This window comes from Talpa europaea (genome assembly GCF_964194135.1).
Source record: "Talpa europaea genome assembly, chromosome: 4".
In the NCBI taxonomy this organism is placed as follows: domain Eukaryota; kingdom Metazoa; phylum Chordata; class Mammalia; order Eulipotyphla; family Talpidae; genus Talpa; species Talpa europaea.
In genome coordinates, this window is record NC_140070.1 from 2,681,690 (window position 1) to 2,707,461 (window position 25,772).

General features: G+C 59.3%; 1 protein-coding gene across 1 annotated transcript in view; it reads left to right on the forward strand.

The window, feature by feature from the left end:
• Nucleotides 1–25,772, forward strand: part of XKR6 (XK related 6) — a gene marked incomplete at both ends in the record, with an annotated part of 171,958 nt that overhangs the window by 144,437 nt on the left and 1,749 nt on the right. The window contains one exon of the mRNA XM_084232439.1: nt 14,201–14,397. Coding sequence (XP_084088565.1) covers nt 14,201–14,397 — 197 coding nt within the window. The remainder of the gene's footprint in view (nt 1–14,200; nt 14,398–25,772) is intronic.

Sequence of the window (25,772 nt, forward strand, 5' to 3'; positions counted from 1 at the left end):
CCCCCAAACCCACGGTGTGGGCGCACGAGGGCATTGGCCCTGCCTGGTCGGGCTTCCTGACCGCTCTCAGGGACGTGCTCGCTCCCTCCGTCAGCACCACCCACACACATTGCCCGCAAGCACGCGGCGTGGGCACCCAGCGTGGGTCCGTGGGCTCGGGCAGCCGGGAGTGCACGGGCTCTGTCTCCATGTTTCCATGTGAGCCTTTCCTTTGAGAAGCCCCAGCTGGACATGGGGCCTGCTTGGGGCGGGGGAGGTGCGGAAGGTGAGTGGCAGAAAGGCTGCAGGGCAAACGGGCCAGGAATTGTAAATCAAAGAAAGTGTCTATGCCCACCTGGTATTTTCCCTGATGAACTTTCTTTGGTTTTTTTGGTTTGGTTCTTTTTTTTTTTTTTGCTGTAACAAACTATGAGGCCCTCCTGCCACCTGGCAACACCCCGTGGCTGTCTCTGTCCTTCCACCTGTGAGGTGAGGTCCCTGTCTTGTCCCCTGTGCCAGGGAGACGCTGGTCCCGGGCAGGTCCCGGATCCAGGAACCAGTGGGCTGCGGCGGGGAATATTCTTGTGGCCTCCCGCCTCGGCTCGCTTTCTGGGGGTCTGTGGATGCCGAGGAACATGGGTGCTTTTCTCTCTATGTTGCTTGGGCAAATGCGTACTGAGCCCTGCTGGGCCCTGCGGCCGTGTGGGGACAGGTGAGGGGCCGAGAGCTTCACGGCTCCCCTCCTAGCAGGAGAGAGAGGGAAGAGGGGCAGCATGTGTGTGCCAGGAGACCGCCTGGGACCCACGAGGGACGAGCTCTCATCCAGCTGGGGTGCAGGGAAGGCTGCCGGGGGGGTGATGCCGCCGCCTGGCTGGCAGGCCTGAGCAGAAGGAGTTAGAACAGAGGGCATCAGGCAGAGGACACAGGGCTGAGCTTTGCAGCCTGGCCTGGGCAGGCAGCAGGCTGTATGCCTCGGGGCACGCTCTGTGGGAGTGGGGTGAGGGGTGACTCAGCACAGTGCCCCCGTAAACACGGCCGAGCACATCCGGTGCCCTGAGCACCCAGCTAAGAGCATGGCCTGCCCTGTGAGCCACAGGAGCCCCTGGCTCCCTAGGCAGGACGCCAGCTCTGGGGAGAGGTGTCAGGCCGCCCTGGGCCTGGAGGGCGCTCCCCAGCAGCGCCACAGTGCAGAGTTTAGGCCAAGATTTGGGGGGAAGAAGCCCCGAGGTCTGAGGCCAGGCCTGTGAGTGTGAGCCTGTCTGTGGCTGAACATGGTCCTCAAAGCAAAGACCCCTTGTCCTAGAGAAGCAAGGGGGCCAAGGGCAGAGCTGGGCGGAGGCAAAGGGGCGCCGCCCGCCTTCGGCAAGAGGGTGAGGCCCACGCGGGCTTGACGGGACCGCGGAGACAGGGAGTCTTGGGCGCCTGTCTGTTTCCTCGGAGGAGAACGCTGAAGACTCCCGAATGAAGAGCTCAAGTGATGAAACACACCTCCTTCCTATTGAGTGGGACTTTCATAAATTGCCCCCCGTATCACATGCATTATTTAATTTGTTTGAGATGGAGGGCATTTCGCGGGATGTATAAATCCATGGAAATTTATTAAGTCTCGACAAGTGTTATTGAATGTTATATTAAGTTTTTCAAATGGGCAAATGTTGGATGGTTTAAAATTATTAATTAATGCGTAACATTAAATACCAATAAATTGCCCCATGTATTTATGAACTATCTTTGATACCATTAAATATACATATCAGGCAATAAATCTATCCCCTTCTATAAATTGTTTCTGAGCCTAGGTGAGTTTGGGTTCCGTGGTTGGGGGCGGGACGAGTCTTGTTGGATGTCGAGGGCCCCGGGCGGTACCCAGGAACGAGGGGCCTGTCCTGTTCGTTTCCATTGTTCCTGTGGCGTCAGATGCGGAACCAAGGGGGGACAGTGGCTGCTGGCGACCTGAGGGTGGCGGCTGACAGCTTCTGCACACCTTGATGTCGTTACCACATCACCACATCAGCCACTGAATGGACAGCGGCCATTAGCTGAGGGCCTACTGTGCGCCCTGAGAGCAGCTCGGGCGGCTGACACTGCAGGTGCTGAGAGCACCCAGGTGGCCAGGCTCCCCGGCTCTGCGGCTGGCTGTGCATTGTCACCTCCCGGGGAGCTTAGAGGAGGTGGGAGACCTGCACCCACCCAGAGACTGGCATGCACCAGGTCCTCGATGGATGATTTTTATATGCAGTGAAGGCGTGGGAACCACTGCCCTAGCCCTGTGCTTCTCCAACGTCAGAATGTGGGACAATCACCCCAGGGGCTCGCTGTCCCTAGGTTCTCGGGTGCAGCCCTGAGGGCAGGGCCTGAGGACTTGCACCTGTAACAAATATCAAGGAGATGCGAACATGCGGGAGGGATGTGCTTGGAGCGCGAGGACCAGGCAGGCCAGGGTCTTGAGGGGGTCCGTGAGCAGCAGCAACGGCAGCTTCTTCTGGGGACTTGTCAGAAATACACACTCCTGGCCCCACCCCAGGCACACAGATCTGAAACTCAGGGTGCAGGGGGAGCAGCACAAGCTGATGGGTTTAGCTACACCCCAACTAATTCCGAGGCACTCTGAGGTCCAAATGCCTCGCTGTGGAGCTTCTGGCCCAGCTGCAGCGAAGGGGTCCTGGCTCTCTCCCGGTTGGGCTGGGAGGGCAGCTGCACCCCAGGAGCGCTGGTGCGGGAGGCCCACGTCTTGGGCGCAGGAGCCGCGCTGCTCCCCGCGGAAGCGCCCTGTCTTGGCCCGGCCAGCTGCCTCGCCAGCTTCCCTTCCCGCCTCGACTGTCGGAAGCAGGAACGTCTGCTCATGGTTCTCACCTTCGTGTTCTGTGCAGACTAAGAGTTAAATCGCCAAATCCTGTCAGACAGCCGTCGGTTGCCCTGGCAACACCCTGCAGCCGCCGGAAAGAGACTGAGCTCCTAGGCACCCCCCCCATCTCCGCCCCCCAGTCTCAAGTGAGCCGTTTGCTGTCTTGGTTTTCCTCCTTGAAGGAGGGGAATCTGGAACTGCTCCCACAGGCCCCCCGAGTGCCTGGGATTTCCGGGGGTCACCACGTTCTTTCCTCCCACCTGCACTCAGGCAGCAGCTGGGTGTGTGTGCCAGGCCCTGCGCTGTGCGTCCCTGTCAAGGGCAAACCAGGCAACCCCCGCCTCCAGGCGGCCCAGGGAAGCCGGCCTCCCTAGCAGGAGCTCTGTTCCCTGTGCTGGAGGCAGGTCGCGGGTCCCCGGCCCCAGCCCGCCTGGCAGCTCAGCGCCCCGTGCTGGGTTTTCTCAGAGCGGGAGGGAAGGGCTTGGGACCGACCTGTGCCCAGCGCACCGGGGATCTGCGGCCTGGGAGCCAGAGCTTGCTGGTGCAGGGCCCTGGGCAGGTGGCTTCCTCAGCAGGCTGCCAGGGGCGCCAGGCCCCGGCCCCTTCCAGGAATTGGGAAGGGAAGGAGCAGTAAGGAGCAGGCTTTACCACCCCACCCGCCCCGGCAGAGGGTTGACCACAGGTTTTACGGGGCTCTGGAACGCTGGCCAAGGAAACTGAGTCACAGCGCAGTCTGATGGGCCGGGGCGCCGGGGACGCCGGCTTCCGGGGAACTGCAGTGTCAGCCCAGGCTCCGCCTTTGCTTCGGGGGCAGGGCTGAGCATAGATGGAGCCTGCGCCTCCACCCGATGGGAGCTGCAGGTGGTTGGAGCTGTCTGGGAGCCTCACTGGGGCTTCTTTTTATCCTCAAGAACAGGAGGGTGTCCGGATGTCCCTGAAGGCTGAGGCGTCACTTCCCCCACCTGGGACGGGGCTGACAATTTGGGAGCCGCAGAAGTGCTGCGGGATGCTCGCACCAAAGCCGGATGCAGAACTGAGTTGCATCATGCAATTAAATAACCTTCCGTTGGCTGATAACATTAAGCTTCGGAAAAGCATTTAAACTAACTTAGAGTTCGCGTTGTCTTGCCTCTTAAAGATGATTGAAAACAAGCGGCCTCCATGCCTGCAGGACCCCTCCCGCCCCGGCTCCCCCACCGAACAGCCCAGAATAGAGCAGGATGTCAAGATGCCTTTGGTTGTGCTTCAGAGAACAGCACTGGTGGGAGAAGGTGCTTGGCCCCCCTCCCCTCAGTGAAGGGGCAGCTTTTCCTCTCCGGCCCACGGTGGTGTGTAATTAGACACGCGTGTGCGTGACTGCAAGAGCCCCCATTTTATTGTCCGTGGACTAAGGGTGATTCCTGTGACCTTTGGCTTGGCTGGCCACACCCGCAGCCCCCCCTTCTTTCCTGAGTTATGTCCCTAGGACAGCAGTTATCTCCCTAGGACACGCATCTTGCCCCCCCCCACCCCCGTTGGAATTTTGCCGATAGCCCGTCAGCCACCCGGCTTATCTGCAACAAGAACCAGGGAGATCGTCTTGATTAATAACTTGGATCTTGCAGTTTTACTCTTTGAATCTTACTGGGGGGCTTCCCTTTGTATTTAGAAAACACCCAACTTCTGTGGGCTGCTGAGATCCGGTTGCTTTCTCCTCTGACCTCATGACCGGCCGCCGTGCCTCAGCCATCCTGACTTCCCAGGGCCTCTGCCCTCCCTCTGCCCAGCGCTTCTGACCCTGGACCTCTGCATGGCTGCTTCCTCTCCCATCATACAGCTCCCGGGGTAAACGTCCTTCCTCGGGGAGGCTTTCCTGACAGGCCAGTCCCTCCACCCCAGCTGTCACGCCTGGCCATCACGGTCACCTGGCCCAGGAGGGTTTCCTTGTGGCTCTCATCGTTGATTTGCAAATGTGTTTCTTTCTCACCTACCTCTAGGAAGCCAGCCTGCTTCCTCCTACAGCGATCCCTGCCGCAGAGCGGGCCCTTAAATATGTGTTGAGGAGTAGATGGGTGAGTAGTTGGGGGGAGGTGAAATTTCAGACCTTGGGGTGGTGGGGTTTTGCATCAGCCCTGAGCTCCTGGTGCTGTGATCTTGGACAAATCTGTTTGCTTCTCTGAGCCGCCTCTTCCTTATCTGTAAATTGAGAACACCCCACTGCCCTTCCCCACAGACTGTGCTGGGGAATCAAGTAAAATAACCCCACAGAAGTGTCAGGCTGCCTCACAGGGATGTTCATTCTTCCTGTCTAGTGGGGGTGCAGGATTCTTTGTGATCAGAGGAGAGGCCTCAGCTCTCACTGAGTTGGGGTCCCCTGCCCTAGGGCAACTCACGCATCTTCCCAGGACGGGGTGCAGGGGCACTGCCTGTGAGACCGCTGATGCTTGTGGCTTAATGGACTTGAAGTTCCCCTTGACATTGGAAAGAGACTAGACCTGAACCCACCTGCCTAGGAAGAGACCTCCGTGAACTCCAATCAGGAGGGAGGGCTTTGTCAGGGCGGTTGGAGGTAAGGTCAGGACAAGGCTGAGATGGGACATGCCAGGGCACAGAGTCGCGGAGACCATCACTTTGAGGTGTGTGCGCACCTGAGTGTGTGTGCCTCATGGCCTCACCCTACTCTGCATCCTGGTCACCGGAGCTCATGTTTGGAAAGGGCCATCGAGAACTACCTCCCACCTGGGATTCCTCCCAGAATGTTCCAGCCATAAGAACACAGAGGGAGGAAAGGGCCATACCTGAAATCCCCTGTCATACCTGAACTCACCTGTCATACCTGAATGCAGGTGAGGGCCCAGAGGAGAGGCCCACTCCACAGGGGCTGACTCCTCTCCCTCCTGTCTTTCCTGATTCTGGGACTAGGGACTGATTGCTGTGAACCCTCCAAATCGAGTTGGGGGCTTCCTAATCCCCACTGGATGGTGTTTGGAGGCAGATCCTCTGTGAGGCAACTGCATTAGATGAGGTTGTGCGGGCGGAGCCCCCAGGATAGGCTGTTCTCATGAGAGGCAGAGACCAGAGCTCTTTCTCTGCCGGAGAAGCCCCCGTGTGCACATCAGGAGAGGCCTCACGAAGAGCCGGGCCCGCCAGCACGTGACCTTGTGCTTCTGCACAGAACAGACATGAACGTCTATCTGAGGCTCTCAGTCATGTTTTTGTTCGGAGCAGCCTGAGACCCTGGGCAGGGCCTGCCTCCCCATGAAGCCTGCGTCACCCTGTTTCCCCGACTCGGGCCCAAAGAACAACTTCCCCTCTTTCCTGGGGTCTCCGTGCCATGCTCCCTGCAGCACAGGGACAGGACAGGCCTAAAGAGACCTTCCGCCCATCCTGAAGGGCCGTGGTCACACGCATCCTTCTCTGCATGAGCCCACGCTGGGGGGCCACGAATGAGCAGGTGCCTTAGGAGACCCAGGGGCCTGGAGAGGTGGTTTGGGGCCCAGGGTCCATGCCACACCCCGGTGGCAGGAGCCCTGGAGAGAGGGGACCCCACTCCTGGGTAGGCCGGACCCGGTTCCGTGCCACCTGCTTCTCGTTAGAGCAGATGTGGATTTGGCACAAGAGGAGAAGCCCATCCCCAAAGAAGTGACGCCCCAGGCCTCGGCCTGAGCCCCACAGCGGGTGACAGCGTGGAAGGGGGTCATCCTGCCTGCTCTGTTTCCCCCTCCAGTGGCCCCATGGCCCTCGGGAGCCTCATTCCTTCGCAGGACAGAGAAGCCAGAGCAGGTCACTCCACTCCAAGAGCGTGGACATGGCCTTCATCAGCCAGAGGCCCAGGCTGCCCTCTGTCGGGACGGCCACGCTGGCTCAGGTGGCAGCCCCAGCCTCGCCCCTCCTCGGTGACTTCAGAAGCAGGCTCGCCCCTCCGGGGTGACAGAGGCTACCCATGTCCCTGTCAGGCCAGAGGGTGTCCAGGCCGAGCTGACCCTGCCCAGAGGAGCTCTCGAGACCCTCTGGGGGAACAGCGTCGCCCCCAGGGAGCTGCCTGTCACCTCTGATGTAAGCATGTGAAGCGCAGTGAAAAGCAAGAGGCGCGTCCTAATCCCATAATCACATTAGTGCCGGCTGCAGAGAGCCAGCGGGGCCGGCAGCCGGCGCAGGGCACGCGCCTCTCCCGCGGCGCCTTGGTGTCCGTCCAGACAAGCATCAGGCCTCGCAGAGGGGCCGTCTGGAGGGGCCACGTGGAGGCTATTTTGAGATTTAGGGTGAGAGAAGCCGCAGTAGGAGCCATTTAGACCTTCTGGCCTCGTGCATCGGAGGGAAACTGAGGCCCAGAGAAGTCTGGTGCCCCGCAGAGTCACACGGCACGCAACAGACCAGCGCCCTTCCCCACCTCTGCGGGTCTCTCCTTTGTAAATCTGGTTTAGTAGATTTAGAAAACATCAACATGGAGCTCATGTTTAATTAATGTTTAGTTAAATCTAGCACCGTTCACTAGGTTTTAGCAGTTAATAAAGGAGTCATAATATTGGGGACTGTTTTGAGATTGGGCAGACTTGTCGGCTTTTAATTTGGTTTAATGTAAGTTCCTGGGCCAAAAACAACCGATTCTGATCTGCAGGGACTTGCAGGTGGGAGGAGAGCCCTTTAGGGGCTGGGGAGCGCCCCAGATCGGCCCCTGGTCTCCCACTGGGGGTGGAATGGGGAGCAGGCCAGAGGAAGTGAGATGGGGCTTCAGAGCAGGGAGTCAGCCCCTCCCAGGGTGCCGTCCCGGTCCACTGCAGACCCCTCGCACCTCCTTCCTGCTGGTGCCCGCGGCCCCGTCCCTGGGGGCCTGGGAGGCCACCAATGTTGACACTTGGTCCCCCAGTCCCTGGGCCCCGTCACTGCCAGGGGGAGCAAGCAGGCAGGGGCCACCCCGAGTTTGGCTTCTCAAAGATCCCTCCCAGAAAAGGGTCTTGCCAGGAGGGGAGCATCCTTCCTTCTGACGGGCACGCCGATGTGGGCGAGGCCCTGCCTGTGTCTGAGAAGCGGAAGGCCGTTGAACTCCAGACCCCAGTCTCCCCCTGTCTGGCTGCGGGGGTGCAGGTCTGCTGGCCACAGTTAATGTTGCTTGCACTTTATCACGCGCGGGAGGTCTGGAGGTCTGGGGCTTCCCTGCCTCCAGTGCATAAGTGCTCCCCTTGTTCCAGCAGTGTCTCCCGTGCCGCAGTGATGAAGGTGTGTACGTGGTCTTAGACGTAACACTGCCCATGCTTAATAGGCCACGGTCAGCTGGGACAGCTCCACGTGCCCCGGGAAGCCAAGAAAGCCGCGTGACTTGCCCCTGTGGGATTAGCCTTGTGTGACGCTGCTTTGTTGCGGGGTCTGGCACACAGCCCCAGCCCCGTGGTGCCTGCGCTGGCTCCTGCCCTTTGGTGTCCTGGGCCCACCTCCCTTCCGTGGCGCCTGCCACTTTCTCTGGAAAGGCCCCTGCATGGCGGGACTCCTGTGCTTGCTGGCTCCACAGCCCAGACTCGAGCCAGTGTGGTGTCTGCCCCTCGCGCCCCTTGCATCTCCCCACGACAGTGGCCTGGCTCTCCGGGGGCGTGGGCATAGACTGGCCTCCAAATGCAAGTTACTTCCCACCCCAGGAGAAGACCCCAGGGTTCCGGGCGGAGGTGAGACACAGCCTGAGCACATACCTCTTCCTCCTCCAGTGCAGGTACCGGGCGCAGGGCCAGCGCTGTCCCTAGGCTAGGCCTGCACTGTCCCCACAGAACCCACACGCCAGCTGGGGAGAGGGTGCGGCTGCAGGAAGCCACTGGGCAGCTGGACAGAGACCATGAGACCAAATAGCCAAAATTGTTTTGGCTATTCTAGTTCCTTTGCCTTTCCACATGAAGCTTAGAATATGCTTTTCTAGCCTCCAGAAAGTTCCGCTGGAATTTTTGTTGAAATTGTGTTAAATTTATGGATCAATTTGGGGAGAAATGTCATTACTTTGCAATATCATGAGTACTCGGTGCATAATCCCAGTGTGCCTATCACTGAGGATTTCTTTTGTTATCATTTAGTAGCCTTAGCATACAAACCCTGTACACTTTGTTAGATTTCTTTCTAAGCATTTCATTTCATTGCAGTGCATTTAATTGGCATATATTATTAACATTTCAATTTCTAATCCGAATGTTTTATGGGCACAAGTTGTGATTAGTCTATAGGAAAACACTTGATTTTTATATTCTGACCTTATGAGACTTGGATACCAATTAGTTCTTTTTTTTTAAGGGTCTTTTTTTTTTAAAAAAAAAAGGATTTATTTATTTATTTATACAAGCACTGGGTACAGTCAGAAGCGCAGGAGGGTGAGAGGATTCACCAGAGACAGAGCAGGGAGCAGAACAAGCAGACCGACGAAATACACTGCTGAGGGGAGCAACGGGCACGACAGGAGAGGTCTTCGCACCATGTGGGACCCTCGCCGGCCGGCCGGGGATTGAACCGGCGCTACTGAGGCTGCGGGCAGCTTCACAGCCCAGCGCTCAACCGCTGCGCCACCCAGGAGGCCCTTTACCAATTAGTTCTATGAACTTTTTTTGTAGATTCCTTCACATTTTCTACCTAGATGGTTGTGTCGCTTACAAATAGGGTGAACTTTGCTTTCTCCTTGGCAATTGGTATATACTTTCTTTCTCTCGACTTGTGGCGTGTCTGAAGCTTCTAGTTTGATGCGGAACAGGAGCTGCATACTTTTGCCTTGTTTCTGATCCTGAAAGGGAAGCATTCATTCTTTTATCCTTACACATGACATTAACTGTGGGTTTTTGTAGGTGTCCTTCATTAACATCAGGGTAAGGAGGCCCTCTTCTATTCTAGCTGCTGGGAGTTCTCTTTTTAAATCGTGAATGATCTTGAATTCTGTCAAATATATTTTTTCTGTATCAATTGATATGATGTGTGGTTTTTCTTATCAATAGATTTGATTACATTGATTGTTTTTTTGATTATCGAACCAGCCTCAGATAAAGTGCAGTCGGCTATGGTATATCATTCTTTCTGTATAGCACTGGATTGGATTTGCTGGTATTTTATTGAGGATTTTTGTGTCTGTGTTTATAAGGGATATTGTTTGTACCGTTACTCTCTTGTGCAAGACTTGTCTAGCTTTGGTATCAGGGTAATGCTGGTCTCATAAAGTAACTGGAAAAGTCTCTCTTTAATATTCTGTTAAAAAAGTATGTGGAATTGGTGCTTTCTACTTTAAATACTTGGTAGTCATCATTACTCTTTTTCTAAAAGAAAGTTTTCTGACCTTCAAGCCACACAACGCCTGGACTCAGCCCTGTTTGGGACTCTGAGGGCAGGTTCACTGCAATGGGAAGTCTCAAAGTGCCATTTCTGAGAGTGTCATGGGAAATGCAGGGGATTGTGGGACTGCACTGTGGGACCAGACCGTGAGCCTGTTCAGCCTCCTGCCCCTGCAGAAATTGCAAGCAGAGCCATGGCTAACACCTGCCCCCACCACCATGGGCAACGTAGTTTGGGCCAGGCTGTCTCTGGTCTGCCCGACCCATGACTGGCTGTGTGATCTGGGGCAATCACTTGGCCTCTCTGAGCCTCCAATTAACCAGTGGGGAAAGGAACCCCGACAACTGTGTCTCCTTGAAAGGGCGGCTCGAGGGCTCTCCCAGAGCAGGTGTCAGGAGGCTTAAACAAAGGAAGGGGAAGAGACAGAATTGGGAGGAGAGAAAGCAGAGTAGGCTGCAGGAGGGCCAGGGAGAGCCCCTGGGCTGGGCAGTAATCACTGCCCCCTGAGACTATCTCACTTGAACCCCTGGGATCCTCTTGGGGTGAGCTTGCCTGCCTTCATTTGTCCAGCATGCCCTGGGGGTCCTTCTCTAGAGAAGGAGACTGAGGCACAGGGTGGCTAGGAGACAGGTCAAGGAGACACAGTCTGTGGCAGAACTGGAGGAGGACCCAGGGGCTTGGGGCAAACTGCTTTCCCAGGCTGGCGCAGGGAGCCTACAGGCAAAGGGTCTGCCTTGGAGCAGGTGTGGGAGGAGCTGACGTCCTGCCCGGAGCCTTGAAGCCCTGCTCCACGCTCGCTTAGCTGGACAAGCCAGGGCCGTTTCTTAACCTCAGGCCTCCCAGCTTCACAAGCTGGCTGCCAGGATTCGATGAGGCCATAGCGCGCCGTGGCCGTGGGAGCACCGCGCAGACACCAGCCTTTCCAAGAGCCTGAGCAGGCCTCAGCGAAGGGCCAGGCGGGGACAGCAGCCAGCCGCCCTTGCCGCGAGGCCCAGCCCGCAGTGACTTCCTGCGCTGGGCCCAGCACCTGCCGCCCCGAGGCCCAGGAGGGAGCCCTGGGACAGGAAAGCAAGCCCAGGCAGGGCATTGGGTGTCTGCCTCCTGGTGAAGGGGCGCCTCCTGGAACCCGCCAGGAGGGTCTGGGGGGCAGAGCCGGTGCCTTCCTGCAGGGACTCCTGGCAGACCGGGCCCAGCGCTGCCGCAGCGAGGCCGGGGATGAGATCACCGCGAGCCGGCCCGGCCGCTTGGGGTCTGGCGCCACCTGGTGGCCACGGCCAAGGTCGTCCGCGCCGGCCGGGCAGCCGTGGGCGCTGAGGTCACCTGTGCCCGCCGCGTCCTGGGCAGTGCCCGGCTGTCCGCGCCCAGGCTGTGAGGATGGACGGAGAGGCGAGCGGGTGGGAGGAGGCAGGCGCTGGGGCAGGAAATCCTGGGCCGGCCTCTGGGCTTTGGCTTCCCCTGCAGGGAGAGGCTTGAGGCCCTGGGAGGAGCGTCGGGTGTGGGGTCAGCCCCGCCGGCTCTGTCTGGCCTCTGCGTCCCTCTGCTGCCCCCCGGGCCGAGAAGCCCTGCCCGCGCATCCCGCCCCTGCCCTTTCCTCACCTCGCCCCGCGATGCGTGCCCAGAGGACATCAGGCTTGGCCCTGGGCAGACTGGGCGCTGCGGGCTCCTGGCCTGCCTTTGCCCTGCCGAGGTGGCGGGGATCTGGGGCGCGGGGCAGGCGTGGCTCTGCCGTGGACTCATTCCTCCTCCCCTGACCGCCTTGCGAGCTGGACCCGCGGAGCCTGGGGTCCGAGTGGACCCCTGAAAAGGGCCAGAGCTGTGGGCTGGTCTCCGGAAGTCTGTGCCGCCCGTGGTGGGGCTGAGGTGAGCTGAGCCCCTATGAACCCAGGCTCCCTGGCACCCAGGCTCGGGGGACACAGGGCTGTTGAGGGGGCTGGCCTGGAACGTGACCCCACCCCTGCACCTCAGGGCCCCTGCGCCCAGGCCGCGGCATCTGACGCACCCCCTGCCTCCTCGCCCCTCCTGCATGCTCAGCCCCTCCCCTGGCGCCTCCGGGCCCAGGTCATCTTTGTGGGGGCCCTTGTCCGGCTGGGCCTCCCCTCAGCCACGCTTTCCTACTGCGCTTCTCTCCCTCCCCTCCTGCCGACCCCTCTCTGCACCTGCGGGTCTGTCCACCTGTCTCTCCGCCTGTCTCTCTATGTGTCTCTGCTCAGGGGCCCCATGCCAGGCCATCAGGTCCAACACCCCCTGCCCTCGCCCAAGCCCCTCCCTGGACCTCTGCGTCTGGGAATTTACAGGAGCCCCAGAGCGGCCTGGACCCTTGGGGGGAGTCACCACCAGCAAGTGGCAGAACCAGGCAGAGTCAGGATTTGGGGCTTCATTTCACCTGAGCCTTGATTCCCCTGTGTGTGAAACGGCCATAGCTAGACGAGCCCCACAGGCGTGAGGGGCCCCGGAACACCACTGGCGGGGGAGGTGAATGGGGGGGTAAAGCGACTGGCCCTCCCAGTCAGTAAGAATCTGTAGGGCCCCCCAGCCCCCGCCCCCTTCCCACATGCCAGCCCCTGGGTGGCCCCTGCAGAGCCCAAAGGCCCTTAGGAAGCTGAAGAGTCACCCAGTCTGGCTCTCAGCTGGCGGCCACACCCTACTCTGACCCACAAGGGTCACTCGGGGGCTCCGAGGCGCCCCAAGGTCCACCCTGGGGCGCCGTCCACGTGGCCATTGCGTGTCAGTGCCCTGGAGGGGGTACTTTCTGGGGCTCGGAGGGCAGATTCTCTGGCAGCCCTCACTCCTGATACGTGTGCTGCGCGCGCCTCTGATCTGGCGCCTGGCTGCCGGGACCCCTATCCGGCTCCCAGTTCCCTTGCCCCCGCGGGAAAATAGAGCCCCTCTCGGGAACCCCTTTGAGGGACAGCCCCTATGTTTGCTGCAGATGTGGGTGCAGCCATCTGCGTGGTGCGTGACCCCCGGGGAATCCTCCACCCGGGGGGCCACACTCTTCCTCCCACTTGCGTCGGCGCTGGGGGAGGCGTGGGGAGCAGGCGCGCTCGCGAGCCCCGACAGGAGAGACACCCGGGGAGGCCGAGGACGGGGCGCAGAGCAGGGGCCGGCGGCCGGGGGAGGGTTTGGAGTTTATTCCAAGCACCACGGGCAGCCCAGGGCGTGACGGGCGCGTGTATGTGATTGTCAGAGGACACTGGCGTGGGCGCTGGGGAGAACCGCTGGGCTGGGCGCCCAGTGAGAGGACTTGCCCTTCCCGCCGGGCAGGAAGTGGAGGGTGCCGCCGAGTGGTCCCTGGGACCCCCGAAATGAAAGGGTGCGTGCCCTGACACTGGGCCCTGCCTGTGACTCTTAGCGCGGAAGGTCTTTAGCAGGGTCCGTGTGCCTGGGGGAGAAGAGGCGATATTCTGAATAATAGTTTCCCACAAAAGCCCCCAAATGACCCGTCCCCTGTGGGCGAAGGCCCAGTCAAACGGGGTGGCCCAAAGCAGGGCCACTGAGGCCCGAGAGCTTGTTGCAAATCTAAGGCACCTTCTGACAGCAAGGAAGGCCTCAGGCAAGCCTGGGACAGAAGGAGCAAAATCAAGTTCAAATCAAAATAACAGCGGCTCAGGACAGCCCCCCACCTGGGGAGGCGCCCCAAGTCCCTGGGTGCAAGTCAAAGCTGGAGAAGCAAGCGCCCCGAGGCCCCACCTTCTGTGTTATAGAGCTTCCCCCGCCACTCGGCACCCCCGCTTCCCGGTAGCCAGTCCAGTGCGGCTGCATGTCAGCGGGGGCGCGAACCCCATTCCCTCCCCTAGCAGAGGCAGGAGGCGGGGACCAGGCTGGCAGTGGGGTGAGCTCCCCTGTGTGCTCCTGGCAGGCCCTGGGAGAGCACGTCTTACGTTACAGAGCAGCAAACTGTGGCCGGTGGGGGGAGGACCTGCCTGGGGTCACCTGCGGGCCAGACCCCTTTCGGACCCGCCCCTGCCCCACAGGGCCCCAGAACCCCTAGCGCCATCCCAGCGTCTGGGGGCCCAGCGGGAGGATGTGCACGCAGGCGGCTCCTGCCGGCCGACGGGCCCTGCAGCCCGGCCGCCCGCCATGGCTGAGTTGTGTCGTCTCTCTCGGCAGGTACGTCCGCACCATGTACCTGGGGATTCAGAGCCAGCGGCAGAAGGAACACCAGCGCCGCTTCTACTGGGCTATGATGTACGAATATGCAGACGTCAACATGCTGCGCCTCCTGGAGACCTTCCTGGAGAGCGCCCCCCAACTGGTGCTACAGCTCTGCATAATGATCCAGAAGAACAGCGCCGAGACGCTGCCCTGTGAGTGCCCCGCGGGGCGCCCCTCCAGGCCGCGAGTCTGCCCGCTGGTGCCCGCGGCCCTCCTGGTCCCTGCGTCCCCACAGCACCCCCCGGCTGGCGCTCATGACACAGGTCTCTGGTACATGGTGGAGGAGCCCACCCAACCTGCTCAGACACCCCACTTGGAAGAGTGGAGCAGAGCTGGGGACTTGGGGGCCCTGAGAGCAGCAGTTCAGGGTGTCCCAGTAGGGGCGACAGTCCCTTTGGTGTGGGCCAAGTCCTGATGCTTGCACATCTAGGGGAGGGGGGGCTGGAGGTGTTTGCACATCTAGGAGGGGGGGGCTGGAGGTATTTGCACATCTAGGGGATGGGGGGGCTGGAGGTGTTTGTTCATCTAGGGGATGGTGGGCTGGAGGTGTTTGCACATCTACGGGATGGGGGGGCTGGAGGTGTTCGCTCATCTAGGGGATGGTGGACTGGAGGTGTTTGCACATCTAGGGGAGGGGGGCCTGCAGGTGACATGTGACAGAAGGACTGAGTGTCCAACGGCTGGTAGTTTAGACGGCTCCGCCTGGGGTGCGCGCCCCTCACGGGCAGCCTGTGGGGAAACCCTGCGAGAAAGCAGGCTCTGCCCTGGAGGACCACACAGCCAGGCGCTGCGGAGCCTTTACTGCCAGCCTCAAGCCCCTTTGGCCCCTCTGGCAGCCCGGCCTCGGTCCAGCTGCTCGGAGCTGCGTCCGGTGCTGGTGAGTGAAGCGCCGGGCGGCCAGGGGAGGCTGGGCGCTGCTAAGCAGGTGTCTAGTTCCAGCCGGCGGGACGCTGAGCAGGAGCTGGCACCCTGGAGGAGGGTGTGATGGCCTCTGGCCCCCACCCCTCTGCAGAAGCCCTCCCCCTCATGGGCACACACTTCCGCTGGAGTGGCAAAGAATAGGGGAGACAGGGGACCCCCCCACAGATGCAGCTCCAGTGCCTGGGGACACAGGCCCCCACCTGCTTCCCAGGGCCTCGGGGAAGGACCCCTCAGCTGAGGGTGGGCACCCAGGGGAGGAGCTGGGAGCGTGGCTGAGCCAAGTGGCGCAGACGTGGGACTGCAGAGGAAGGGCCGGGCTCTGAGTGGCTGGTGGAGCTGGCCCGATCAAGGTCGGAGCCCTTCCAGGCGGTGGCACTGCCAGTGACAGGGATGGGGCCTGAGGGGTAGAGTGGGCAGGTGCGGGGGACCCTGAGCCTCGAGCATGGCGCGAGGTGGGGGCGAAGGCGGGGCGGTGGCAGCAACAAGGCCAATCCAGATTTTCAGGGTCTCTGAGAGCCAGAGACAACTGTAAGAGGTTTACGTTGGGAGCCCACCGCAGCCCCAGGAGGACGTACTTGCGGTCACTCCCGATTCATGAGGATGACACTGAGCCCACGGGGGCTGCCTCCCAGGCCGGAGGTGTCTCCAAGGCTTTCAGGTGACGGAGACGGGCCTTGTGGACAGTGGGCTCTGGCCTCTGCTGGCAGCAGGGAGGGTTGTGCTGCCCCTGCAGGAACTCCCGGTGCCGGGGGCGGGGTTGGGGCTGGTGGACATGCACATGCCTGTAACCCCAGCTGTAACCCCAGACCAGCTTGGGAGGTGATGTTTCTGCTTCCTGCCCCCGGGGTCTCTACCTGGGCTTGGTCTTTGTAAACGCCCTGTGTTTGGGGGTGTCTTGTCTGGGCTCCCTTTGCCGGGTGCTTAGGGAGATTGGCCTGGCCAGCACCTTCCACACTCCTGGGATGCCTTTGGAGGGAGGCTCGTCCACAGGGGGCCCTTCCCTGGGGGCTGCCTGCTCAGACATGCCCTTTGACCCTTGGCTTGGACAAACGGTGGATGAGGGATGATTCCAGAAACTCTACACTCCCTGGGATTCTTGAGGGCTACCACGATTCCTGCTCTTTATAAGCCTGCTGCGCTGCACAAACCTTTGTGCTAGAAACCAGGATTTTGGAAATTTCAGTGTTTCTGTTTGAGAGACGAGGGTGTTGCAGCTCTGAGACACCAGCCTCTGCCCCAGGTGGTCTACCTGAATGGTGCCCACATCTCAATCTGGTGCACACCGTTCAGTCTCCTTGGATCCCCCCAGGTAGCCTCAGAGGGACCCTATGGCACCCCCAGGTGTGCTTGGGCTGTGGTGCACCCCCTACCCTGTAGCTCAGCTCAGGGCGAAGGCTGGAGTCCCTAACTAGGGTCAGATGCACAGGACCCCCCCAAGCTGGGGCCGAGGCTGAGCCTGAAGGTGGGGCCTGCTCTGGTCCCAGGACGGGGCCGAGCCGAAGTGATCCGCCCATTGTCACAAGCGGCGCTGCAGTGGACAAAGCTCCACAGGGGCTCCAAGCCCGCTCTGAGGAGGGAAGATGGTGAAGATTCTTGCAGAGATGCTTTGGTCGGTGACAAGAAACTTGAACCTCACCACTTCACTTTCCAGAGGAATCTAGAGCAAGAGTCTCTAGCACTGGAGAGCTCAGTCCAGGCCATCTAGTCCCGCCTCCCTGTTCAGTGTGTGGGGAATTGAGCCCAGAGAGTGAAAGAAGCTGCGCCAGGCCATACAGCGAGGAAGGGCTCAGGCACCCCTTCCTGCCCCACTGGGCCTCAGCGAAGACGCAGCAGGCGTCTCCAGGGAGGGGTTCAAGCCCCAGGCCTCACGCAGGCAGCTCCCTGCGCCCACCCAGCCACCAGTCACCAAGAATAGAGAGTAGCAAAGTTATGTGAAAACGGGCATCTTTACTGAGACAGGAAGTGCATGAAAACAGTAAAACAGTGACTTTCTTGTCGACGGACATTGAGCGTTAAGGTCCAGTCAGGAACCTGTCTTTCCGTCTTTTGGTGTTGGCTTCCCTGCTGTTTCTTTCTGGACCTCACTCGCTGGCTCCTTTTCTATCAAAGTCCTCCCAGGACTTGTACCTGCTGCTTTTTCTAGCCAGGGCCCTGACCGACAGCTCCGTGCCTCGCAGAAAGACAAGTTTTTGCTGGGGTTGCTTTGCACTCGTTAGGCTACAGCGTCTGCATCTCTCTCTTCAGCTGCCACCCCCGCCAGGGCTTCGTCTGACCCCTGGGAGGCTGGACCGCACCCAGCACCCCACAGAAAATTAGCTCCGCCTCCACCTCCCTTACCCGCTTCCCCTCTGGTGCAGGCAGAGCTCCCTGGCTCTGGTTCTCCGGTGCCGGGGAGGCCCGGCGGCTGCTTCTCAGCTCTAGGGTTGGCTAAACGGCCTCCCTTGCTTTCTCTCTCTCTTGGCAGATTTCTGGATTTCGTTATGTGAAAAATGCTTTCTGGTCTCTTTCCAGTCTTGCTCACACGGACATTAGCCATCCCCATCCAGGACACAAAGGTTGACTGCTTGAGCATTTAGGACTGGGGTTAAAATGAGGTGAAGCTGCCACCCAGGAAGTATGGCGACCGCTGTGTGCCCTGCAGGCGCCGGGCCAGGCTGGCCCCAGGCTGCGAGTGTCCCGCAGTCTCCTCATTACCAAGAAGGAACTTGTTGCTAGAACTGATACCTCGTCCGGGCTCAATGCGCATTAGGCCAACACTGCACACCAGCATTTTTTTTTTTTGAAGATTTAATTATTTATTTATACAAGCACTGGGTACAGTCAGAAGCGCGGGAGGGTGAGAGAATTCACCAGAGCCAGAGTGGGGAACAGAACAGGCAGACTGACGAAGTACACTGCTGAGGGGAGCAGCGGGCGGCAGGTGAGGTCTGTTGCGCCATATGGGATCCTCGCCTGCCGCTGGGGATTGAACCCGCGCTGCAGAGGCTGCGGGCAGCTTCGCAGCCCAGCACTCAACCCCTGCGCCAGAGGGGAGGCCCTACACCAGCATTTTGAGAGAAGAAAGGATTTGTTTGTGATTCCACTGGCCAGAAGACAGGTGTTAAAACTCACCGCTGTCTTCCCTTCCCACCCAGGAGGGAAAGGGATTACAACTTGGTGGGAGCAGAGCTGAAGACAGAGGGTTGCCCTTCTGCACTTGACCGCAGTCCACAGGGAAGTTACAAAGTTGCAAAGCCCTTGAAACCAGGAACCCCAAAAGGCTCTTTTCAAACAACCAGATGTTTCTGGTCGGTGCACCCTCAGCTTCTGGATTTGTTCTAGGCGGCCCCTCTTCCAGGTTGACAGCCCCCCTGCTCCTGAGTATGGTCTGGAGTTACTTTTCCTGTCTTGCTGATTCTGTGGGGTCTCTAAGTTGCAGCCATGTGGCTCACAGGCAGGTGTTTTTGCGAAGACAAGCTCAAAAGACAGGTAACCACCCCAACTGCCTAAGGATGGCGGGCTGGCGACGGTTTCAAAGCAACTGTGGTCTAGTTAGTCAACAGGACCAGGTAAGGAATCTAGGATTGCGGGGGAGTCCAGGCCCCTCCTTCTTAGTCATCACCAATCTAAGCCTAGTGCAAAGAGGCTTCTCCCTAACTCCCTTCAAGCTGAGCTGCAGTCACCCACCTCTGACAGATCCCCAGGAGCTCAGGCCTGTTGGTGCAGAGACCTCCCACCCTCGACAGCAGCTCCTAGCCACCTGTCCTATTCCTGTGTCTTAGCTGGGAACAGACAAAGACAGGACGAGACCGTGGTTCCCAGCGGGCCCCTTCCTGGCTGCCCTGTGTCTGCGCCCAGGACCGAAGGGAAGGGATGGGTCCCTGGACACAGGTGTGGCTGGTTCCCCAGAGGGTGCGCCCTGTCCCCCACCCCCATCCCCTTGTCTCCGACCGCCTCCTATCTTATGGGACAGCTGCTAGGCAGAGACAGCTGCAGCTCACACTTAGCCACAGGTAGCTTCTTGCAGAACAGAACATTAAAACCTTACACGTGTACACAGAATTTGGAAGGGCCTTAGGCAGAGACCTACGTCCTTTCCCTGCCTCGTTCTAGCTGAATCTGCACACGGTTCTGAGGCCTCTGGACTGAGGTTGCCCCTAACAACTGGCAAGAGGAAAAGGGGAGAGTTCTTTTCCTTTTTCAGATTGCAGTGAGAACCCTTAGCGTGAGGTGTACCCTCTTCGTAGATTTTTAAGTGCAAAGGAAAATGTAGCATGTGAATATGAGGGGGAGTTCTCAAAGCAACAGAAAAAAATAGGAGAAAGTAAATGGATTTCCTGAGTGTTAGCACAGGTGAGCTAGCAGGTGAACACCCAAAAAGTTGTGCATGAAATGCTGGAACGGAGAGAGAGGTCAAGGCAGGCTGATTTGGGGGCTTTGGGAGCTCTGCCTGGAGAGGGCAGGGCTCATGCTGAAACACACCGGGGCGACCTTACGGCTTCGCCTGGCAAAACTCCAAAACTTGAATCCTGGATTTCATGAACCTCAAGCAGAGAAAGGTGAAGCTGGGGCCAGACTGGCCTGTGTGCCGGGGGCTTTCACTCCCTCTAACTAATCTGTGACCTCGAAGCTGATCAGAGCACGTAATGGGGATCATCTGGTGACCTCCAGAGTCCTGTGCTCGCACCACACATGTGTCCAGCTGCAGGACTAGGCCCTTGTCACCCTCTTGCAGAGCCCAGGCTCCACACCCTTGAGGTGACTCGCCAGGGTACCAGCCAGCAGGTTTGGGACTGCATCTTGAGCCCAAAAGCCCTCTTCCAGGGCTCTGGGCCGCTCCCCCTGGCTCACCGGGCCCCGACCCTGGAGCGCGCACTGCAGGCGAGGTTGGTTCCTAGTCAGCCAGTCTCAGGCCTCCAACCCCCCTTTTCTCCTGCTTCTCATGCCCCACCCTTCGGTCCTTGGTAGAGGGCCTGCTGTCCCATTGCCACAAGCCCTCTTCTCCCTGGATTCCCGCCGTGGTGCTTAAATCAAGCCCGAGCTGCCCGGGTGCCACTGGGCAGCGGCTGGAGGGGCAGAGCGAGGGAGCGGACCTTGTAGGAGGAACCTGGGTGGGCAGCAACCAGCCAGGCGGGGGCCGTTTCACGGCCCCCACCTCCGTGAACGTAGTGGGCATCTCTGACTCATCGCTGAACCTCTCTGAGCCTTGCTTTTCCCTTTAAGCTGGGGCTGATCACACCAGCCCCTGCCTGCTCAAAGAGGGGTGCAGGGGGCCTGTGACACTCAAGGCGGAGGTGGCTTGGGGACTGGAGTGGGGGAGCCTAAGGTGGTTCTGCTTTGGGCGAAGAGTGGCTTTGAGATTTAGATTGAGCTACATCATTCTTGCATTTGCAGAATCTTAGGGTTCCAGCAGTCCCCTCCCCTGGCTCCACTTAGACCCCAGGATCCTGGACCTGCAAGGCGGGATGGGGCAGGGGCCCCGCAACCCCAGCACAGGCTGCTCCTCTCGGGGTGGACTCAGTTTCACGGGGCACCGCAGGTGAGTCTGTGGGCAGCGGTGATGCTGGTGCATGCCTGCCTTCAGCTCTGCAGGGCGGACCCGAGACACCAGGCAGACCAGGTCTCTGCCCTCGCCGCCGCCAGCTGCGTGGAGGCAGGCCGTGGCAGGCGAGCCTCGGGACAATGCAAGCTCGAGCGTGCATTGAGTCTTTGTTTATTTGTTGATTCCGAGTCTTGACTAGCCGGCCCTGGACCACTATCCTTCCTGTCTATCTACAGAGAGTACGTGGGGGCTGCATGGAAAGTGTTTTATATATGTAAAGTGTATGGGCGCAGAGTTGCGTGTTATAAAGACACATAGATCTGACTCCCCACAGGTACAGCTTCGGGATGATAGAATTTTCTGTACCCTCCCTGTGGTGTTCGTGCACATGTGTGTGCATGCTTGGATGCACAGCCTTGGTGTCATATACACGAGTGTGTGTGTTTTTGTAATGATAAGTCTTTTTTTTAAAGATGTATTTATATATATTTATTCATGCATACAAGAACTGGGGTACAGGCCAGAGGTGCGGGGGCTGAGAGGATTCACCAGAGACAGAGTGGGGAGCAGAACAGGTGGACTGACTGAAACACACTGCTGAGGGGAGCAGAAGGGAGACAGGAGAGGTCTGCTGCATCATGTAGGTCAGCTCCCTGGCTGGCTAGGGATTGAACTCGTGCAGCAGTGACTGGCGATAGTTTGCTAGCGCTGTGTCTTTAACCCCTGCGCCACCAGGGAGGTCCATGCACACGTGCATTTTCCATTTACCGTTTTTGATTCTACATGGTCCATGGTCCATGGTCCACAGCCTACAGCTGGGGGCAGATCTGTTTGTCCCAGAGCCCCGGTTCTCCCAGGACACCCAGACCTCTGCTAGACAAAGGCTTCTGGGAGCTTCAGGGCCTTGAGCACGGTCAGCTGCTTGTGCCTCCGTGAGAAGGGGTTTATGGACCATCCCTTCTTCACAGTGTGCTCAAGGCCAGCCGGATCGGCATCTGCCGGCTGGTGTCATACCAGCTGCGCGGCTGACATTTGTTCTAGATGCTCTAAAGTTTGTCTTTATCTGCTGGCATCTGAGAAAGCAGAAGGATGAGGCAGGGGCCGTTTCCGCTCTCCCTCTGCGAGGTCTGTGGAGTGCCCGCGTTGGCCTTGGCTCCTGGGCAGGGTGGCTGGTGCGGCCTATGGTCACCATGGCCCCAAGGGGACGTGAGCTCACAGCGCTGCTCAGGGGGACTCATGGGACAGTCCAGAGAGACGCTGCGTCTGCAGACCATGCGGTGGCCAGTACGCCTGTGACCAGGACTCTTTCAGGCTGCTCCTGCCTCTTCACGGAGCCTGCAACACCACCTGCCAGACCTCTGCAAGTTCACAATTCTTTTTGAACTTGCAGAGAGCTCCGAGGACACAGGGAGTGCCTGTCAGCTCCTAGTATATCTGGAGCCAGATAACTCTTCGTTTTGGGGGTGCTGCCCTAAGCATTGCAGGATGTACTAGATGCTAGGAGCACGCACACCCAAAGTTGTGACAACCCAAACTGTGTCCAGACTGGCCACTCCCAGTGTGGGGGTGGGGAGCAAAAGCACCCCCTTGAGAACAATAGCCCTGCTCTTAAGTGGGTGATTGTGGGTATTGGTGGCTGGATGTGGCCCCTCCAAGACGCCCACCTCCTAATCCCTGGAACCTTCTGGGGTAACGCAGGATTGGGCAGGGGCAGATTTTTCTGGATTATCTGGTTAGACACAGGATGATCACAGGGTCCTTCTAAGCAGAGGGGAGAGCTAGGGGCTCAGACAGTAGAGCCCCAAGGGACCTGAAGGTGCCCCCCATCTGGCTCAGAGCAAGGAGGCGGGGCCTCAGCTGGCCTGTCCACGAGGAAGAGCAGGTCAGTTGCATATACGTGTGCAGGGAGGCAGTTCTAGACGCTGGGAAGACCCAGGACACAGGTTGTCCCCTTCGCCTCCGGAACACAGGGCTGCCCGCACCTTGGCTCCGGCCATTCTGACGTCCTGACCTTGGGGCGGCCAGTCTCTGCTGGCCGAGCTCACTTACTCTGGCCAGACGGCAGAGAAAAGGGTGCTGTTGACCTGGTGTGGGGTGCACCAACAGCATGGCCATCGGGATACGCGTGGCGTTGAGTGGGCAAGCGTGTCCATGCAGGAAGTGGCTCAAGAATCGCTTGTTGGGCGTGACTCAGCACCAGGCGCAGAGGAACCTGGGTCAGGGTAGCGGTTCGGGGTGGGAGGGGGGGCAGTACTATCACCGAACCCTTGTTAGAGATTAGCAGATACGTGATAGGGATTCAGAGCCCACGGAGAGGCGCCACCGTACGATGTCAGCAGTTACCCGTCGTGGTCAGATCTGGCTCTGCCCGCTGTGGGCCAGCCCCTTATGGTGTAGAGCTTCTCTGGCCAGGATGTGATCTAACTTCTCAGCGTTGCGGAGACATTCCAGTCTCCCCACCACCACCCGTTCCCACCAGGCCGTGTTGACTGGCCTTGGTCTCCCTGATCCTCAGCCACGTACATGTCAGGCCCTGGGTTCCATGCACAGGTGTTGGGTCCCATCTTTTCTGGAGGTTGCCCCTAAGGCAGCCTCCGTGGTAAGCTCACGTGGGGATGACACCCTCACCAGATACTGTAATGTGATGAGTGTCTGTGCTTTCAAAACACTGTGTGCAAAGAAAACCCCAGACATTAAATTATTTGCAGTGGAAGCATCTTCCCATGAAAGTTTAAAGAGGAGGTGGGTGTCTTTGTTGTTATCCCATCAGAATTCTGGAGGAGACTCCAGGCTGTGCATGCTGGCTGGGTGCCTTTGGGGTGTGGGGGGGGTCCTCACAGGCTCGCCTCCTTTGCAAGGATGCCCTCCCGGCTTCTCCAGGAGGAATGACCCAGACCAGTGGTGTGTTGCGAAATTTACTGACCAGTCCTGAGGGTGCCATGATTTGCAGGACTTGCCAGTTTCCGTGGTGTAAATATTCCCATCACACGTGGCCGACGCGCCATCGGCCAGCCCAGAGTCCCTGCACATGTAACGGTTCGGTCTCCCAAGCGGGGTGAGCAGGCTCCAGGGATCTGCATCAGCGCTTTTGTCCACCACCCGTGTAGCCTTGGCCGTGACCCCACATCCGAGCCCGGCTGGTGGCCGGCAGCCCTGTGCTGGTCGCCTGCCTCTGGGTGCCTGGGCGGGGAGGCACCGCGCACCATCTCTCCCTGCGGCGGCGTCCCCTGGGCGGGAGTGGGGACAGCGGCAGACGGTGACGCTTAGAGGGCTGTGCACACAGCTGCCTCGCCTTTTTCTGGGAACGTTTCCAAGAAGAGACGGGACTTTTTTAAAAATATAGGGAGTTGGGGGAAGTTGGGTGGATGGAAAAGGAAGTCTTGCCCATCTAAAAGGAACTCGGTGTGGGGAAAACACAGCAGGGGGATTTGTAGAACAGATGGTGGGGTTCCCCCAAATGTCGCTGTGGTGGAAAGGAGGGAGGAGGCGATCTGGAGAGACTGGGTGAGTGGGTGTCGTCCTGGCTGTACAGACAGACGGGTCTCAAGCACGCCAGCCCATGACGGACACGTTAGGGGAGTGTGTGGTGTGAGGCCGTGGCCTGGCCATGCTTTGTTCTCCATCTGACCACAGCTCACTTGGCAGTGACCTTTGGGTATTGCATCAGCACCTGAGGCCTCCCAAGTGACCCCCCCCACCCTTGGAAGGGCGTGTGTGTGCGTAGACCACAGATCAGTCCTTCATGCTCTCGCCTGGACATCAGTGTGGCCGTTCTATTCCTGGAAACCCAAGCCCCCAGGTCCAGTGATCAGCGCCAGAAGGCCCCTCTCCCGACCTCTCTCAGGGACTGCCCCGGGGCGGGCAGCTGTGCAAATGCCCAGGCGGCCAAGCGGGCTCGGGGCAGCTCAGGGGGCTCACAGGAGCCCTGCCTCTGGGGCCGCGCCAGGAAAAGGAAGAAGCCGTGAAGGTCACTGCCCAGAACGTGTCGCCGCCAAATGCGATGAGTTTAACGATTCCCAGCATGACCTTTGGCGTGCGGAGTGCAAGCCGACTGTCCACGGGGCTCTCACGGGGCCTGGAGGGGGGTTGGGGGCGGATAACCACTGGCCTTTGGCAAGACACGCATCCTGCGAGTGGACCCTGAAGACAAGGAAGCCTGCACCCCTCCCACCCTGTGATGGGCAGGCTGCGGGCCCGCCGAGGTCCACACTTGATGGGACGCGTGAGCCTGGGGGTTCCGTCGGGGCGCGCCCTGTGTGTCTTGAGTGCTGTTCTGAGGATGAGGGGGTGGGGTTCAGGCTCACGCTTGGTGTTTATCTCAGTTCCCAGGGGGGGCCTCGCCCAGGCGCCCCTGACTGCTGATCCCCATCCACTCGCGGCCTAGATTCAAATCCTTCACACCCGGGGGCCTCAGCCTTTTCTCTCACCTCGCCCAGCCCCTCAAGGCCACGTCCGCTGGTCCAGCAGTGCAGGGCACATTCCCGGGGTCGCTGGAGCAGACTCTGAGTTCCAGCGCTGATCCCGTTTCTGGATAATGTGTGCTTTTGACAAAATATCTTAAGGTTCTTCATGCAAAAAATGGGATCGGGGCACCATATAAATCTAATTCAACCCTGTAACACTGCAGGCCCGGCTCGGACAGCAGGACGCCTGCCCTCGGGCCTCCCTCCAGGGCTTGGAGACACCGCCTCCTCTCGGTGGGCCAGGTTCTCTCTTTTTCTAGACAGTGGTCAGATTGGATTTGGGTTCACACTCATGATTTCATTTTAACTTCATTGGCTCTTCTGAGACCCTGTCCAGAGATGGTCACGCTCAGAGGCCCTGCCTCGGGACCTCGACACAGCAGCCCCATCGCGGGCTGCTCTAAACAGGTCGATGTGTGCACGTGCTCCATGAGTCTCGGGGGCCAGGGGCTCTCGGGGGGCCCTGCTGTGCCCCAGAGTTAGTTGGCTGCCCCAGTGTCCTCTCTGCAGCAGCTTCCAGGAGGAACTGCAGCCCAGTCTCGTGGCCGTGATCAGAGGAAAGGGAGAGAGGCCAGTGGCCAAGGCCAGGGACTTTAACGCATTAACCAGACATAACGGAGGA